The 15,986-nt window shown below is 47.3% G+C and overlaps 1 protein-coding gene and 1 long non-coding RNA gene across 3 annotated transcripts; one reads left to right on the top strand and one right to left on the bottom strand.

The window, feature by feature from the left end:
• The first annotated feature begins 135 nt into the window (after window positions 1-135).
• On the top strand, window positions 136-14,604 carry MAU2 (MAU2 sister chromatid cohesion factor). The gene is given in 20 exon segments (XM_015886246.2): window positions 136-577; window positions 667-684; window positions 867-932; window positions 1,437-1,532; window positions 2,501-2,595; window positions 3,078-3,105; window positions 3,491-3,646; window positions 3,789-3,935; window positions 4,372-4,462; window positions 4,641-4,744; window positions 5,684-5,761; window positions 6,107-6,147; window positions 6,149-6,170; window positions 6,455-6,538; window positions 6,839-6,888; window positions 7,106-7,183; window positions 7,623-7,734; window positions 8,283-8,373; window positions 9,689-9,816; window positions 10,890-14,604. Coding segments are annotated over 20 exon segments (1,980 nt in total). The 5' UTR covers window positions 136-157; the 3' UTR covers window positions 10,965-14,604.
• On the bottom strand, window positions 10,609-15,755 carry LOC107325419. Of its 2 annotated transcripts, XR_001559674.2 has the most exons (4): window positions 15,476-15,755; window positions 14,769-14,982; window positions 11,233-13,189; window positions 10,609-10,958 (listed from the first exon to the last, which is right to left on the bottom strand). It is a non-coding gene; the product is annotated as an uncharacterized LOC107325419 (long non-coding RNA). The 2 variants fall into 2 exon arrangements; XR_004305462.1 differs by lacking the exon at window positions 11,233-13,189 and having other exon boundaries at window positions 15,476-15,632.
• Window positions 15,756-15,986: the final 231 nt, after the last annotated feature.

The following is a 15,986-nucleotide window of genomic DNA, read 5'->3' as shown; positions in this document are numbered from 1 at the left end:
TCGCGACGCCCTGACGTCATTTCCGTCATTTGACGTCATTCAGCCCTCATCGGACTGCAGTTCCCATCACCCCCCGCGCGCTCCGCTGCCCCCCCATCCCGGTTCCTCCCCTTCCTCCCCCCCCCCCCCCTCCCGTGTTGTCGCGGCCCTGACTGAGATGGCGGCGGTGGCGGCGGGCGCGGCGGGCGGAGCGGCCCCTCAGCAGCAGCCGCCCCCACAGCAGCAGCCCCAGCCGGCAGCGGGAGGAGCCGCGGGCTCCGGGGAGGCCGGAGGAGGAGGAGGGGGAGCGGGAGGAGGAGGAGGAGCGGGGGGAGCTGGGCCCGGCCCGGGCTCGGGGTCGGGCGGCGGTGCGGCCGGAGGCGGCGGGGAGTCGTGGTACCTGGCGCTTCTAGGCCTGGCCGAGCACTTCCGAACGTCCAGCCCGCCCAAGGTTCGGCTTTGCGTGCACTGCCTGCAGGCCGTGCTGCCCAGGAAGCCCCCGGCCCGTATGGAGGCCCGCACTCACCTCCAGCTCGGCTCAGTGCTCTACCACCACACCCGAAACGGGGAGCAGGCCCGGGGGCACCTGGAGAAGGCGGTGAGTGTGGGGGCTGCGGGCGGTGGGGGGGGCTGAGCTGTCCACCGTGTGCTGATCCACCGTGTGCTAACCGCCTTGTTCTCTTGCAGTGGCTGATCTCGCAGCAGGTATCCTTAACTGGCCGCCTGAAGTCATCCCAGAAGAGGCCCGGCGATGGGACAGGGAGTGAGGCCGAGTTCTTAACCCACTCAACCCGCTCAGGGCTGCTTTCTTAGCTCCGTGTGTTACTGTAAGGGTGAGGGGTGTTGTGATGCTGCTTTGAGTATTTACTTAACTCAGATGTTGTCAGATCCCGCAGTTTGAGGACGTGAAGTTCGAGGCAGCCAGTCTGCTGTCCGAGCTGTACTGCCAGGAGGTGAGTGCTGCAATGGGGGGCTCTGTGTGCTGCTGCTGGTTTTGCTCTCTGTATGGGGTACAGCTGTTAGCAGTGGGGTTTGCCAGCTGGATCCTGGGCTGGATCGATAGAGAAGTGGCAGCAGGACAAGGGAGGGGTTTGTCCCCCTCTGCTCTGCCCTCGTGTGGCCCCACCTGGAATATTGCAAAGGATTCTGTGCCCCCAGCCTCAGGAAATCAATGGACCTTTTGCAGCATGAGGGTGCTCAGAGGGCTGGAGTGCTCCTCCTGCAGAGACAGTGCTGGGAACGTTGGAATAGTCGATGCCTTTGAGCAGACTTTGATTATGGTTGTGTGGTGTTGCATGTTAAAAGCTTACACGGGTTACTTTTCATGTTATAAATGTCCTGACCTGTGAGGCTTTGGTTGAGGATCAGCACCGAACACGTCTTGTTCAGAAGCTGCTCCTGCAGCAATGCTCAGGGCCTGGCTCTCGTGTTGACTTGGCTTTGTGTTTCTGTTTCAGAACTCAGTGGACACAGCGAAGCCTCTGTTACGCAAGGCCATCCAGATCTCACAGCAGACTCCATACTGGCACTGTAGGCTGCTTTTCCAACTTGCAGTGAGTGATGTTCTATTGCTAACTGGGAGTACCATGTAACGCTGTGGCTGGGAAACATCTGTGTTATGTGAAAGATCTTGGCTACCTCTATTTTTTCCAGTCATCGGTATCAATGGAGAGAGAGATCTGAGGGATTTAATTGCTCTTTAGAGGTATTCTGTGAAGGGGAGCTGGCTAGCAAGAAATTTTGTCTTTGAAGGCTGCCTTAATAGTCACCTGTACTTGTCTTTCCACCCTTCCTGATGGGCTTAAACAAGCAGACCAACTTCCTTGCAAAGGAACTGCTGAGCTCCTTTGTATAGTTTGGGAACTGTGCAGAGCTTTTCCTATCGATTAAAGGACAAATGTTTGCTTTGCAATGAGTTAATGCCTGAGTACCCACAAGAAGCTTAAATGTTTTTTCTCTCGGTGCCTCCCACTGAATAGGATCCTTTCTTGGAGCTTGACATTCTTTGCTGATTTCTTTTCTGTGTGGTATTTCCTTTCTGGCTTTTTTGCTTGACCACAAGGGTCCGTATGTCTCACTGCTTCAGTCCATGTTCTTCTGCAGTTGTGTGGCTCTTTACCTGAGCCTGGAAAACATCTGAAATGTGGGAGGCTGGAAGGAGGGAGGGGTGCTGTGCAGGCTGTGCCATCCCTTCCTCATCACCTGAGTCGTGCCTTGCATGATGTACTTGCTGATGTAACTGTACAAGGTTGGTTCTGTCTGAATTGATCCTGCCTGCACGTAATGTCAGTAAATTATAACAGCTTTGGAGCATGAAACCTGGCTGTGAAGTTCCTTCTGAATCATTACAGGCTTTTTCTGGGGAATTCCAGGTGATCCTGGAAAATGAGTCCAGCATGAGGCAAAGTAATTAATAGCAGTTATCACATGTGAAACACAGAAGTAATTACATTAAAAAACAAAAGGATTATCAGTCTCATTAAGGAAAGTTGACCTTTTTTTTGGCCTTATTTCATTTCAGCAACTACATACTCTTGAAAAAGATTTGGTATCTGCATGTGACCTTCTGGGAGTGGGAGCAGAGTATGCCCGAGTGGTGGGGTCTGAGTATACCAGGTGAGTTCCACACAGCTTTGGCTTTTTTCCTTCTCTCTTTGGGTTGTTGTTCTTATTTGGATGTGTTATACTACATCCTCCTCTTCTATCTCTAAATGAGAGATGTGGCCTCTGATTGCCACGTGGGTTTTACAGGCGAAACATTGATCCTGAGTGCTCTCTTAGATCTGAGTTTGTTCAGCTCTTTAATTTTCCTCTGAAAATCAATGATGTCTGCTAAGATTTGGGAGAGGTTTCTGTTGTTGTTTTTCATACTGAACTTTGTTTTATAAGCCTTGTTTTGACCTTAGCAGCTACTGCAGCTGGAATGGTTTGAGGCTTAGGCATGGAGCTGAGAGGTTGGGTTTGTGGTTCCTGGTGCTGGGATTGGACTTCTCCATCTACCTTTATGTGCTGGATAGAGACATGCTTTATAAATGTGCTTTATGTGGGGGGTGTTTGGTGTTTCCTTTCGATTATGACCTTATTTTCTTTCATTTCAGAGCACTGTTTCTGCTAAGCAAGGGAATGGTGAGTTGGATACGCTTCTAAATTTTTAACTAGTGTGATACAAGCTAGAAGAGAATGTAACTTATCTGAACATCAGTTGCTTATTTTAAGGTATTAACTGTGCTCTGTATATTCTGTTCATGTAAACACAGAGTCAAATGGGTCCAGAATAAGCCTCAAGTCTGTAGGATTCTTGTGCATGGGTTCCTTTGCTTTCTGTGGTTTCTAACTGTGAATTGTCTTTGGATCCCTTGGAATTAAGGATGAAAATACTGTTCCAAGGTTGCTGCTTTTGCAAACAGATGCCTTTGAGTCTAGTTTTATTTGAAATAATGGATCAATATGACTTTGGTCTCTGAGCATCTGAACTGCCAAGCACAAAACTGGTTTGTGTTTTGAATTACAGCTCCTTCTGATGGAACGGAAGCTGCAGGAGGTGCACCCTCTCCTTACCCTGTGTGGGCAGATAGTTGAAAACTGGCAAGGAAACCCCATCCAGAAGGAGTCGTTGCGTGTGTTCTTCTTAGTCCTGCAGGTCACACATTACCTGGATGCTGGGCAGGTGCGTGTAGACTGCAAGAGCTGGGTCTGACTTAAGTTCATGAGCATGGGGATTATTGGTTGCTTGGCAGGTTTACTAGCTAAGTAAGTGTTCAGGTGACTGGGATGCAGTGGCTGTGTCTGAAGTGCATCATCTCATGCAGGTGAAGAGTGTGAAGCCGTGTCTGAAGCAGCTTCAGCAGTGCATTCAGACCATATCCACGCTACACGATGATGAGATTCTGCCCAGCAACCCTGCGGATCTCTTTCACTGGCTGCCTAAGGAACACATGTGTGTGCTCGTCTACTTGGTGAGCAGCTCTCTTTTACTTAATGCATATTGCTAATTAATGAGGAATTGCTTAAAAGTGGTCTAAAACCAGCAGCGATTGATTCTTCAAACCACGTGCTGCTTTACATTGCGCTGACAGCTTAATTCTGACACGGCATCTGTGAGAAAATTGCTTTCAGTGACGTCAGTGTTTGAAAAGGCTGTGTGAGAAGTCTGGGAAGTGGAATAAAGCTTCATTAATATCAAACCCAGATAATTCTAGGGGAAGGTTTGATTCTATGTTGGCTTATTTTTACCAACAGAAGAGCAATCTTGACTTCACGTTCTTGAAACTGATTTGCCACACTTCTTGAATGTGATTTTTGTTCTTAATTGATATAAAACTGTTGTGTGAATGCTCAGACCTTTCCTCTGCAAAGGAAATGTTTTGTAATCTTTCCTGTGTCCTCTGGCAGGTGACAGTGATGCATTCCATGCAAGCAGGGTACCTGGAGAAGGCTCAGAAGTACACAGACAAAGCACTCATGCAGCTAGAGAAGCTAAAAAGTAAGTATAAAGGATGAGAATCTGGCTGATGCTGCAAGATTCCATTACTTGTTTCAAGAGCTCTTTGTGCTGAACCACCTGCACTAGGAAGCTGGCTGGGTGCAGGAGGGTCTGTGTGCCCTGGATATTGGTATTATCTTAACATCACTTAACCATATTCCCTTTGTTCCCTCTTCAGTGTTGGACTGCAGTCCTATCTTGTCATCTTTCCAAGTGATTTTGTTGGAACACATTATCATGTGTCGACTTGTCACAGGACACAAAGCTACAGCGTTGCAGGAGGTAAACACAGGCTTCAACTATTTCCTTAGCTGGGGATACGTGCAATAATAGCTTGTAAAATTGTGTTTCAAGGAGAATTCTTGGGCTCAGATGGGGGTTCCAGCAGTGCTAAGCTAACAGACATAGTCGGGCCTGATGGTGCTTGGGGATTAGTCACCACTTAGTTTGTTTCATGTGGGGTTGACAAGTACTGAGCAGTGGCAAGAAGTGGCCCCTTCTTCCTGGTCACAATTGGTCTGGTGTCTTTTCCTTCCATTCATGGCTGAGGGCAGCTCTTAACTCTTCCCCTTTCACTTCCTTGTAGCGTTCCTGTCCTGTCCTTGTTCTTCTCTGTCTTTAAGGCTCTCTGACTTTCTGTCCTTTCTTTGGGGGGGGGTAAAAAGGATGGGGCAGTGTTCTCTAATGCAAGAGTAAACTGCACTTTTTTTCTGTTCTCCCAAGCATTTTTAATTCCTGTCCACCCCTTATTTATAGGAGTCAGTGCTGCATCATCTCAGCCTCTTGTCAGCCTTCATGTGAATGTGTTTGGGGGAAAATCAGCTTAAAAGAGTAGTGCTGTGCTCTTGGTGCTCCTCACAGGCACATTCCCTTTGGGGAGAGTTTGATTCCAGCTTTTCTGTTGTGTGCCAGCACAGAATCGGAGCGTTTCCGAACAGATCTGGTATTTGTTTGCAGGTGGTGCCACCATATGGTAGAGCTGCAGCAAAGCAGATCATTCTAAACCAGTTCCTGTGTGTGTGTGAGTGTGGGAGGAGCGTGCACAGAGCTGCACGTCCCTCAGCCCGAGGCACAGCTGGCTCTGCCATCACTGAAGAGCAGCACTAGGTTCTGAAAGCAGTTACTACAGCTTCCTGAATGCTGTGTATAGTGCAGTTAGGTGGATAGAGGGCATACATCATAACACAGCAAAAGATCTTAGATTGTTTTCTTTCCTAACAGATCTCACAAGTCTGCCAGCTCTGCCAGCAGTCTCCCAGGCTGTTTTCTAATCATGCTGCCCAGCTGCACACTCTGTTAGTAAGTGTCTGTGATGAGAGAGAAACCTGTGACTCTTTGAGGACTGTATGTTGAACAGTCACCAGAAATGAGCTCACAGTGATGCAGACAGCAGAATTTCCTGCTGAGCAATGGAGTTTGCTTTGCTTGTTTGCCTGTCCTGCTATGGGGACTCACAGCCAGCTCTTTTAAAGTGTCCTGTGCCATAATAGCTGGTACACAGTGTAAATACACAGTAAATACACAGGATATGCGCTGTGCATGTTGTGAGAACATTGTGGCATTGCTATTTGAAGGTTTGAAGTAATTAAGAGCTTGGACGTGGAACAATGTGCTGTTCCCTTACCAACATCATGTCTTCTACAGGGGCTCTACTGCATTTCTGTTAATTGCATGGACAATGCAGAAGCAGTTTACTACAGCACTGAGGGTAAGGTTTTTCTTCTCACAATATTCACTGTGGTGGCTGGGCTTGTGATTGTGTGGGGCACCAGGCAGATGATGTTGGAAGTCTGAAGACTGTCTGTATTAGTTGCATTTGTTCAGCAGAGGAAAATCTGAACTGAGTTCAGGTTAGGAGAATTTGTGGCTAAAAAACAGACGTTAAATCTGAATATTTTCTTTTTGTATATATTAAAGATGGGGTTTAACTGACTCTGGGTTAAGCACTGAACAATTCTGACTATGCAGTTGATGTGCTTTGTTTTATTTCAGCTCACTACACACCAGGAGCTGTGGGCATTCATTGTGACAAACTTGGCCAGTGTGTACATCAGGGAAGGCAACCGGCACCAGGAGGTGAGAGAGCTCATTGCATCCTGCCTTTCTTGTGTAGTTCATTCCTGGTTTGGACTAACTAATGAATCTGAGTCAGTATTTGGGTCCAGAGCAGCTCCTTTAAATGACTGCTAAGAGTTTTCTGAAGAAGCATTGACAGTTTATAGTAACTTCTATAAAGTTTAAAAGATCGTTTTTTGTATAAAACTCGATTCTAGGACCAGAATGTGCACTTTGTATCAGACTTTTGCTGTCTGTACCATCAGCTGTATATATGTCAGAAGCACTGATTATCTTTTCTCCCCCCCTCTTGCTTTACAGCTTTACAGCTTATTGGAAAGGATAAATCCAGACCACAATTTTCCTGTGAGGTGAGAGTTCCAGGAACTGTGCTGATGTTGCATTGATGATGGTAATGCTGGTTTTGTATCAGGCTTTAGACACAGAAGACAGAATAATCCTCTCCTTTTCGATGTAGAAGCTCTGACTGTGTGTTAAACGTACTGTGTTGTGCAGAGGTTTGGTTATGGGACACAGCCTGTGCTGTTTGTGCAGTGCCTCACTGTCAATGTTCTGCTTTGTTTGTAGCTCCCACTGCCTTCGAGCTGCAGCTTTCTATATCCGAGGTCTGTTCTCCTTCTTCCAAGGAAGATACAACGAGGCAAAGTGAGTACAAAGCACTGCACCTGGAAGGGGGGGGGAGAAGGAAAAACCAGATCAGGATTTAAACTCAACATGAGAACTCAGAGGCTTTGCTTTCCAAGCTCCTGGGTTCCCTGTGGGTTTAGCCAACCTTCTGTTTCGCTTGAGGCAAAGGCTGTTTTACATCTCTTTTGCTCTGAGTAACACTCGTGTGGTGTTCTGCAGTGGCCCATCTGAAAGTAAGGCTTTTCAAAGGGAGGGGAATGTGTTATAGTCCTTCTTGCTAAACGAAAGGTGAGGTTTGGGAGTGAAGCTCTTTGTTTTGGGTCACCCTCAGCACGCATTTATTCCCGGGTGCTGGTATTTGCTGATGGGGTTCATTGGGTTCTTAATGACATTTCTTAAAAGCATCAGGGAAAGCAGATTTTGGTTGAAGGCTTCGTGTTGTGCTCTGTGTTGGCAGGAGGTTCTTGCGAGAGACGCTGAAAATGTCAAATGCAGAAGATTTGAATCGATTAACAGCGTGTTCCCTCGTGCTCCTGGGTCACATATTCTACGTGTTAGGGAATCACAGGGTAAGCCTTCATGCATCTGCTACTACCATGTATTTGAGTATTGGTTTGCCAGAGCAAATTGGGGAGCTTCCACAAGCTGTGTTGAGGAGTGTTTGTATGGAGCTGGCAGCTCATGGATATACATCATTCTTTGAGCAGCACTGTATAACAAAGTGTTTAAGTCCTGTTGTAGAAAGGAGTGTTTCTGCAATGCCTGAAATCACTCAGGAAAATAAAGAACAGAATAAAGGATAAGTAACGTCATACAGAGGGATTGTTTGGAGGCATCTGTGGGTGTGAGCTCTTCTGAATTTTCATCATATGCCAGAATGTGTGAAATACTTCTGTTATCTTGCACAACGCAGACACTATAATTCCTAGGACACAGAGAAATCCCAGACAGCTTTAGATGATATGTTTGGGTTATTGTCCCATTAAGCATTCCGGCTTGCTAGCTAGCAATTAAATTAGGCAAAATTTCGGTCTCAAATTCAGCATCTCTTCGATATATTACATATTTGCAAGGGGAAAAAAATACATCTTTGATGTTGATGTCTACTCTTCACCAGGAAAGTAATAATATGGTAGTGCCAGCCATGCAGCTTGCAAGCAAGATCCCGGATATGTCTGTGCAGCTGTGGTCTTCAGCTCTGCTGAGAGGTAAGCAAGGGAAATGTGCTTAAAATGAGTGGCAAAGAACCATTGCTGCTCAGCATGGGGGTGCTCATGATGTAGGCTGTGACTGCATAGGAAGGGCTCCAGGTCACAGCTGTGCAGCATCCATGCTGTTGTTGCAGGGTTTTGCTTTGACTGCAGCTCTCAATGCAGTAAACATTTTATTAAGCTTTGCTTCTGCGTGGGAGCCTTAATAAATAGAAGCAACTCTTACATCACTCATACATAAATATTGTTTAATCTGACTTACATGGGCCCCAGGATGCTTTGTTCAAATATTGACTGGCTTCTTGGCAGACTGTCAGTGTTAATGCCGCAATTGATTTGCTTTCACTAGAAAATAAAGCAGTAACTCTACCCCTTTTCCAAGAACTTACCCCACACTTTCAGTTTCTATTAAGCTGTCGTGTTTGCTATAAGCATGGTGCTGTAAACCAAGCGCTGGACCAGGCTTATGTTCTGCTTTACTACGGCCTTTGCTACAAAACTGCTTGTAGGCAATTGAAATAACTTCTCTCATTGGTTTCCAAGCAGTGGTTGACATACAAAACATGCCCATAATGATGATGAATCTGCTGTAGATGAAAGGCTGTCCCTTGTTCAGCTGTTGCTGCTCCTGTCATGGAGGCACCGTTCCCATTCTGCTTTGGTTTTTCTAAGAGCTTTCCCATGGAACTGATAGGTTCTCTTTTGAAGAAGAGGTGCTCCATCAGGATCCAGCACTTGTTCACCAACAGAAGCTGTGTGCCTCAGCCCTCACCTCTACTCTGCTTATCCCTGTTAGCTGACATTGTGATGCTCACTGTGTTACCAGTCTGAAATCTGGCTGAGCAGACCTCATAGGAAACAAGACAGTAGGATCTGCATTGGGGATGGGCAGAGCAGCTGTGAGGGTCTTGGAAGGGGAACAAGGAGGGAAAAGAAATGAAATGCTGTGAGGTGTGTGCTGCCAAAGTGTGGTGACAGACTGCTGAGCCCTTGTTCCCACTAGATGGTGCCAAAGCATAGAGAGAGCGAATACATGCAGCACAGGGGATCTGCTGGGTAGGGAGGTGCTTTCCTCCTTGTCCAATTAATAGAGTGTTATTTTAATGATTGGAAACTAAAATAACATCAAATCCTAGGCCTGTTGGAAGGAGGAAGGGCTCAGATTCTTCTTATGCCTGTTCTGAGTGGGACAGCCTTGATATATTGGCACTTTAAGTCATTCATTCATTGCTACAGGGAAGAGTCATGTCAGATAAGATGAAAAGTACCAACAGTGGTTCTTGGTGAGCAAATGAAGCTCTTTGTCTTTTAGACCTGAACAAAGCCTGTGGAAATGCAATGGATGCACATGAGGCAGCACAGATGCATCAGAACTTCTCACAGCAGCTCCTCCAGGACCACATTGAAGCGTGCAGTCTTCCAGAACACAATTTAATCACGGTAAGCAATCTTCATCTTCTGGTTATGAGTGCTCTCGAGGCAGGACAACATGCTTTGGATTTCCTTTGAGGTCTTTGTTTCCTATAGCGGTTTCATTGGCACTCCAGAACTTTCTTTGAATGCCTTTTGTAGCTGGTAGCCACTTCGTTTTGGTCACAGCTGCTACTTTGGAGAGAAAATTAATATATACTCAGGTTTCACTTTAATGTTTAGATCTTCTAGGGAATGCTTTGAGTACTGCTGTATGGTTTCTATTGATATAATTATAGTGTTTGTAGGTTTTCACCTTATCTATAAATCTGAATTTCCAGTGAATGACGTTCAGTGTCTGCATAGCTGCTACCTTAAGGGGTTCATATTTTGGACTTCTCACTGTCAGAAACGCTTCTGATGTTGTTTATGTATAAAGTGCTTTCTTATGCTGGAATTCAGCAAGGGTGAAAGCTAATCCATTCATTTAGACAGAATTAATGTCCAAATGTGAATTTGGGTTGCAAGGAAACCTGACATCTTTTCCCAACATTCCCTTTGTGGGAGGAAAAAAAGGGCTGGCAGGAAGGAGCTGATGGCTTTGGCTGCAGAGGGATCCTGAGAGCCACGTGTGCCATGTAGGCCATGTTGGTGATGCCCACAGCCTGTCCTCCTGAGCTCCATGCTCTGCTGACTTTGCTTGCCATTGCTGGCTTACGCGTAATCCATGCTAGATTAAAAATGTGGAGGTGGAAGAGGATTAAGAACTAGGAAATCTGCCTAGTTCAGGAGATTTTGCTAAATTTGAGAGGAAAACATGAAATGGGTGAGAAGCAGAGGCTTTATTCGCTCTGCAAACACTACAGCTGCAGTGTAGAATGGGCTCAAACAGCAGCATCTAAATGGAGGCCTGTCGTTAATGCAACTCACAGCTTCCCCTGTTCCATGTGTGTGATGCAGAGTCAAACCTGATGCTCAGCTTGTCATGAAATCACTCATCATCTGTGTGTGTGTGTGGGCAGCTCCTTCCTCTGGCCTTGCTGCTCTTCCTCCCCTTCCCAGGTCATGGCTGGAGGATTTTCATGCTGTTTGTTATCTTGCAGTGGACAGATGGACCACCTCCCGTACAGTTCCAGGCACAGAACGGACCCACCACCAGCCTGGCCAGTCTCCTGTGAAACACAATCAGGACAGTGCGTTTAATAAGAATCAAACAAAACAAACAAACAAAAAAAAGCCAAAAAAAAAAGAAAGAAAAAAAGGAGAAAAACTCATTGCAAAATCTTTTCTTCAAAGAAAAGGCAGCAAATTCCTCTTCTAGCGAGGGCCATGTAGGAAACTGCATTAAAGACAGCATACATTTCATAGACTTGCAAAGTGAGAAGGGCATTTTGAGCTACTTTTACATAATGTGTGTGAATATACAGCTAGAGTGTATATACCTACTGGTTTTAATCTGTTTTCCTCTTACTGAGAAGTAAGGTTTAGTCCAAAGGACGCTCGTTGTTCCTTAAGCTTGATAGACTTGTCTTTAAATGTGTCACAGAGTTGAGAGGACTTGCACAGTTTGGAATACATACCAGTTGTATTCCCTGAGTTACAATGCATGCCAGTTTGAACGTCTTCTGTGCCCTTCCACTCTTGGGAACAACGGGATTCAATCCTGACTGGTTGTAGGGTGCCCTAAAGTTCAACATTTAGCTTCTGAGGTGATGTTCTCCTTGTGTGTGTGAGTCACCTTGCAGTGCTGAGGGCGGTGGGATGTGGGTCGTCAGATCCTTTGGGGTGAGCAGAGTTGCAGATCCCACAGTCTGGGGCTGTTGACAGTCAGTGGCACCGCTCTGTCCCCATGAAGGGTCTCCCTTCTGTGTCCCTGCACTGCTGGTGATGCAGAAGCACAACTGCAGCTCTGTCCATCTCTGCTGTTTTGTAGTGATTTGTACCCGAGGAGGAAATCCCTTCTCATTTTGGCCCAGCATTTAGCATCCTGCAGCCTCACCAAGGCAAGGCAGTGTTTGTGCCTTAACCATTTCTACCAACGATTGCAGTGAGGATTCAGCTCAGCTCGGTGGTTAAAGCCAATTCCCCACAGAAGCAAGAGGGTTGCGCTTAGCCAAAAAGTATTTCTGTGTTAGCCTCCCTGTTTTATCTCCCTTTTTTGAGCTCTTTGGTCTCCCCGTGCCTCTGCAGCCATCCTAAGCAGGATAAGCACGGCCCAAATTCCTTCTATAGGAAACAGTGCAGAAGTTGTCAATGCCATGAAGCAATTCCAGGCTGCTGCAGGGTTCCAAGGGTCAAATAAAGGTAGGTTGGTTTTTTTTTCCTCCTCTCCTGATAGCTCTATTTATCTTCCAGTTGAAAAAGGGGAAAGGAAGCTGTTAGCTGAGTTCCTTTGGTAGGTCTATGTGGAGAGAGTGTTGGACCCCTTGAGGAAGACTGAACCCTTTAATGGTCCTCCTTTAGAAAACCCTTCCCTCTGCCCAGCAACAGCAAACACAGACACGTTTTGCAATTCAAACCCTTTGGTTTTAACCACTGAATGACATAAAAGGGGCACATTCCCATCCCCCTCAATTGGGTTTTATGCTCATCCTACTGGACGTGCAGGAGCAATTCAGATCCTGTTTTCAGGCAGTTATTTCTGCAGAAGCTGCATGTTCTTTAGGCCTTTTTATATCTCCAGTAGGGAAAACGTGCCCTCAGTATTGCTGTAAGGAGTGTATTATTGGGCTTGCAAGAAAACTGTGAGGTCTGAGAGCTTCAGGGATATACCAGACACAGGGAGGGTCTGTGCGGATGGAAGCTGCTGCTGCTCACTATGCTGGTGGTTGGGATGGAGCATCCCCTGCCCGCCATCCACCTGAAGCTCAGCTCCTGTGAGGTGTGAGGAATGGCTGTAGCTGTGCAAGTCAGCACTTACGTGCTTTCACGTTTCCCACAGTCTCAATGAGATGATACAGACTCTTTTGTTTTCACTCTGCCACCCAATCTGAGGCTGTTGCTTACCCGATACACGCCCGTGGCAACTGCAATAAGTGGCTTTAAAAGTCAGCCAGGAAAGTGCTGCTTCTCTAAGGCAATACTGAAAAAGAAATAACCCCGACTGTAGAGAGCTGTGGTTTAGGCTGAAGTCAGGAGAAGATTTTACAGCAGGAAAAGTCCTTTGGTGCAACACAGGAGCTGCATCTCCTGCCCTCACCCTCCTCGAGGAGCTGCGGCGCTGAGGACTGCGTTGTGGGAGAGCATTTTGCAGCAGCAATTTCTGGCTCCTCATCACACGAACCAAACTGCTCACGGCTCAGATCCCTGCTGGTGTTCGCAGGAGGGAATGGAGGCCCGGATGGAGCGTCCACCTGCTCGGATCTGATATCAGCACACTGGGGTTCTCAGCTGAAGCACTCGCCTGCAATGCAGTGGCAGGAAGAAGGATGTGTGTGAGATCCAAGTGTGTGACACACCAGCTTCAACCTGTGCTTTGCTTCGTGCACAATGGAACTCAGGTGCAGTGGTTGAGCTGAGGTGCTGCCCCTCAGAGCTGCCCTCGGCCTTTTTCCCCCCATCACACAGTATCAAAAGTCGTGTAAATTTGGATATAGCTCGGTGATTTTCTATCTCTGAAACTCAACGTGTACATTTGTTACAATGTACAGTGCTTTTTAACTACGCTTGTATATTAAATTATTTAATAGTTTGGGTTTTTTTTTTTTTTTTGCTTTTCAGTATCTTTTGTATGTAGCAGAGATTAAAACAAGGACCTCAAGACTGAAGTTCTTCCTAATTTTTTGGATGTGGATGTAAAAGCTGAACAGAAAACCAGAAGTTTACAGTCATTTGCTCAGCCTGACTCCATTTGAACAATGTATTTCTAACCTTTCTTGTCCCATCATTTAATTCTCCATAGAAACAAACACGAAGTCTTTGATGAACTTCTAAAAAAATAATTAATAATAATAATAATTATTCTTCTAAAGATGTAATTTAGGAAACTTGTACAGTTTTTTTTTTGTTTTCATTCTTTGGTCTTTTTAAACGAGTAGCAAGAACTTTAAAAACACCTAATCGCTGTTTTGTAGATAGTGTAAATCTTATATATGTATAGAGAATGCAGTGTGAAGAACAGTGTTTGCCATTTCCTACAGCATGGCTATGGGGAAGGCCCGTGTACGTGTGAAATCTAATTCACTTTGGGGATAGGGAATGTAAAAACAGAGAGAGAAAACTCCGGTGCCTTTCTCTGTTGTCCCAACACGACACGTGTCAAAGATGTACACTGCTAATCGAGCCGGGCCTTCAGCTGTGACGCCGCCTGCAGGCACACGAGGTGCAACACAACATATTGCTTCACTGCTTTTGAGTTGTATTCAATTTCCACGTCTGCCAGGGAGTCAAATTAGGATAGAAAGGGGTTTGGTGGTGTCCCTCCCCTCCCTCTTCCCCTCTGTGTTGTTGGCCTCCAAGCCATGCAGAGCGATCCCGATCCTTTGGGATGCAGTGGGGACTGATTGAGGGCGCTGGGTGAAATAACATCAGTCTGTGCTCTTCTACTGTCTTGTCTTAGCAACTGTATTTCATTGTTTCCTGCAGTGAACCTTTCAATGTTACGTCAGGTTTGTACAACGTATTGTTAAGTGTCGGTAGTGCTCCATTAAGTAGGATGTGTACCTTCTGCCAGTGCTCCTTTCTGAAGCTGTACATACAGTAACTCCTGTAATGAGGTGGAAGCGGGGGGCAGTCGTTTGCTTTTATTTTGCCTTTTTGTTTCCCTCTCGTTTTCTACATTAGAAGAATTTTTAAATAAAGTTTAATTTTCTTCTAGCACTTGGTGGAAATACTGATTTCCTTCAGTCATCTGCAGGCAATCCTGCACACAGAGGACCCTTCCCATCTCCCTGCCAGGACCTGGGGTTGCCTTGCAGCTCTATCTGGGTTGCTGCCCTGGAAGGAAGAACCGGAATTACCTGATAGGGAACCTGACTGCTCACCTCTGCACGCTGCTGCAGGACCAGGGAAGGCTGATGTGGCCAGGAACTTGCAGGGACTGCTGGAAGCTGTGAGATGTCAGGGTTATAACGAGGCTTCATTTGTGCACTCAGGAAGGACATCACGTTTGATCTTCATAAACGGGAGCTGGTTTAAGAGACGAATTCTTTCTGCCTCTTTATCGCTGAGCTCAGGGAGGCATTTTCACATTCAGACCTGAAATATAGAAGGAAGAAACACTGAGCTGATATATCAGCAGGGAAACTTTGAAGCAACGACACGTTGTACAATATGATCCCGTTCCAAAGCACCACCTGAGCTGCTCCAGCCCCTCACATCAGCTGAATAGCTTTGGTTCCAACGAGCTGCTGGCTTTTTGAAGGCTTTAAGCCAAATGATGGCTTCGTGATTGATGAGTTTCCAATGGGGAAATGGCTGGGTAAGAGAGCAGCTCGTCTGCTCCAGCAGTCCTAGTGATGCACAGGCGAATGGGATTTTGGAATGGAGATGAAAGAGGGAGGCCCAGCACCCTCAGCACCGACCTGCAGCTCCCAACGGCCTCATGTGGAGATGGGCCTACACAGACAGCGGCCTACCCCGGGCGGCCCTCACCTGCGGCGCTGAGGGGTTAAGGCCGTAGGCGTGGCGGAGGGCCCGGAGCTGCCCTCGCACCCCGACCTACATCGCGGGAGGAAGCGGGATGACTCACCGAGGCCCAGCCGCCGGGGCAGGGCGGGGAGCCGGGGGCGGCCGGGCCTATCGCGGGCCCCAGGCGGCGCTGCGCGGGCGGATAAGGGCGGCGGCGCGGCCCCTCCCCGCGGGCAGCGCCTCACCTCAGCCGGCCTCGGGGGCGGCCGCGCCTCTAGGCCCGGCCACGCTTATTGGTCAGGATGCTTGTCAATCATAAAATCATCCCTCCTCATTCCTCGAGGCTTGGGATGGACAAAGGCGGGTTGTGGCTACGATTGGCTGATGCCGACTTGTCATTGGGTAGCTTAGCCGTCAATCAAACAATAAAAGCCACAACACAGAGAGTGGGCGGGGCTAAAGGTGGAGTGGGCGTGGCTAAGTGAGGAGTGGGCGGGGCTAACCCTCAAGTTTGTCCAAATCTGCCTAGCAACCGGAGTGGGCGGGAAAGGCGTCCCGAAGAGGTGACGGTTGGTGGCGCGCGCGCCACCCCGGGAGTCCCGCTCCGTCATGGAGGGGGGGGGGGGAAATGG

This window comes from Coturnix japonica, chromosome 28 (assembly GCF_001577835.2).
Source record: "Coturnix japonica isolate 7356 chromosome 28, Coturnix japonica 2.1, whole genome shotgun sequence".
In the NCBI taxonomy this organism is placed as follows: domain Eukaryota; kingdom Metazoa; phylum Chordata; class Aves; order Galliformes; family Phasianidae; genus Coturnix; species Coturnix japonica.
The sequence above is the reverse complement of the archived record's forward strand: the minus strand, read 5'-3'. Positions and strand labels throughout refer to the sequence as shown.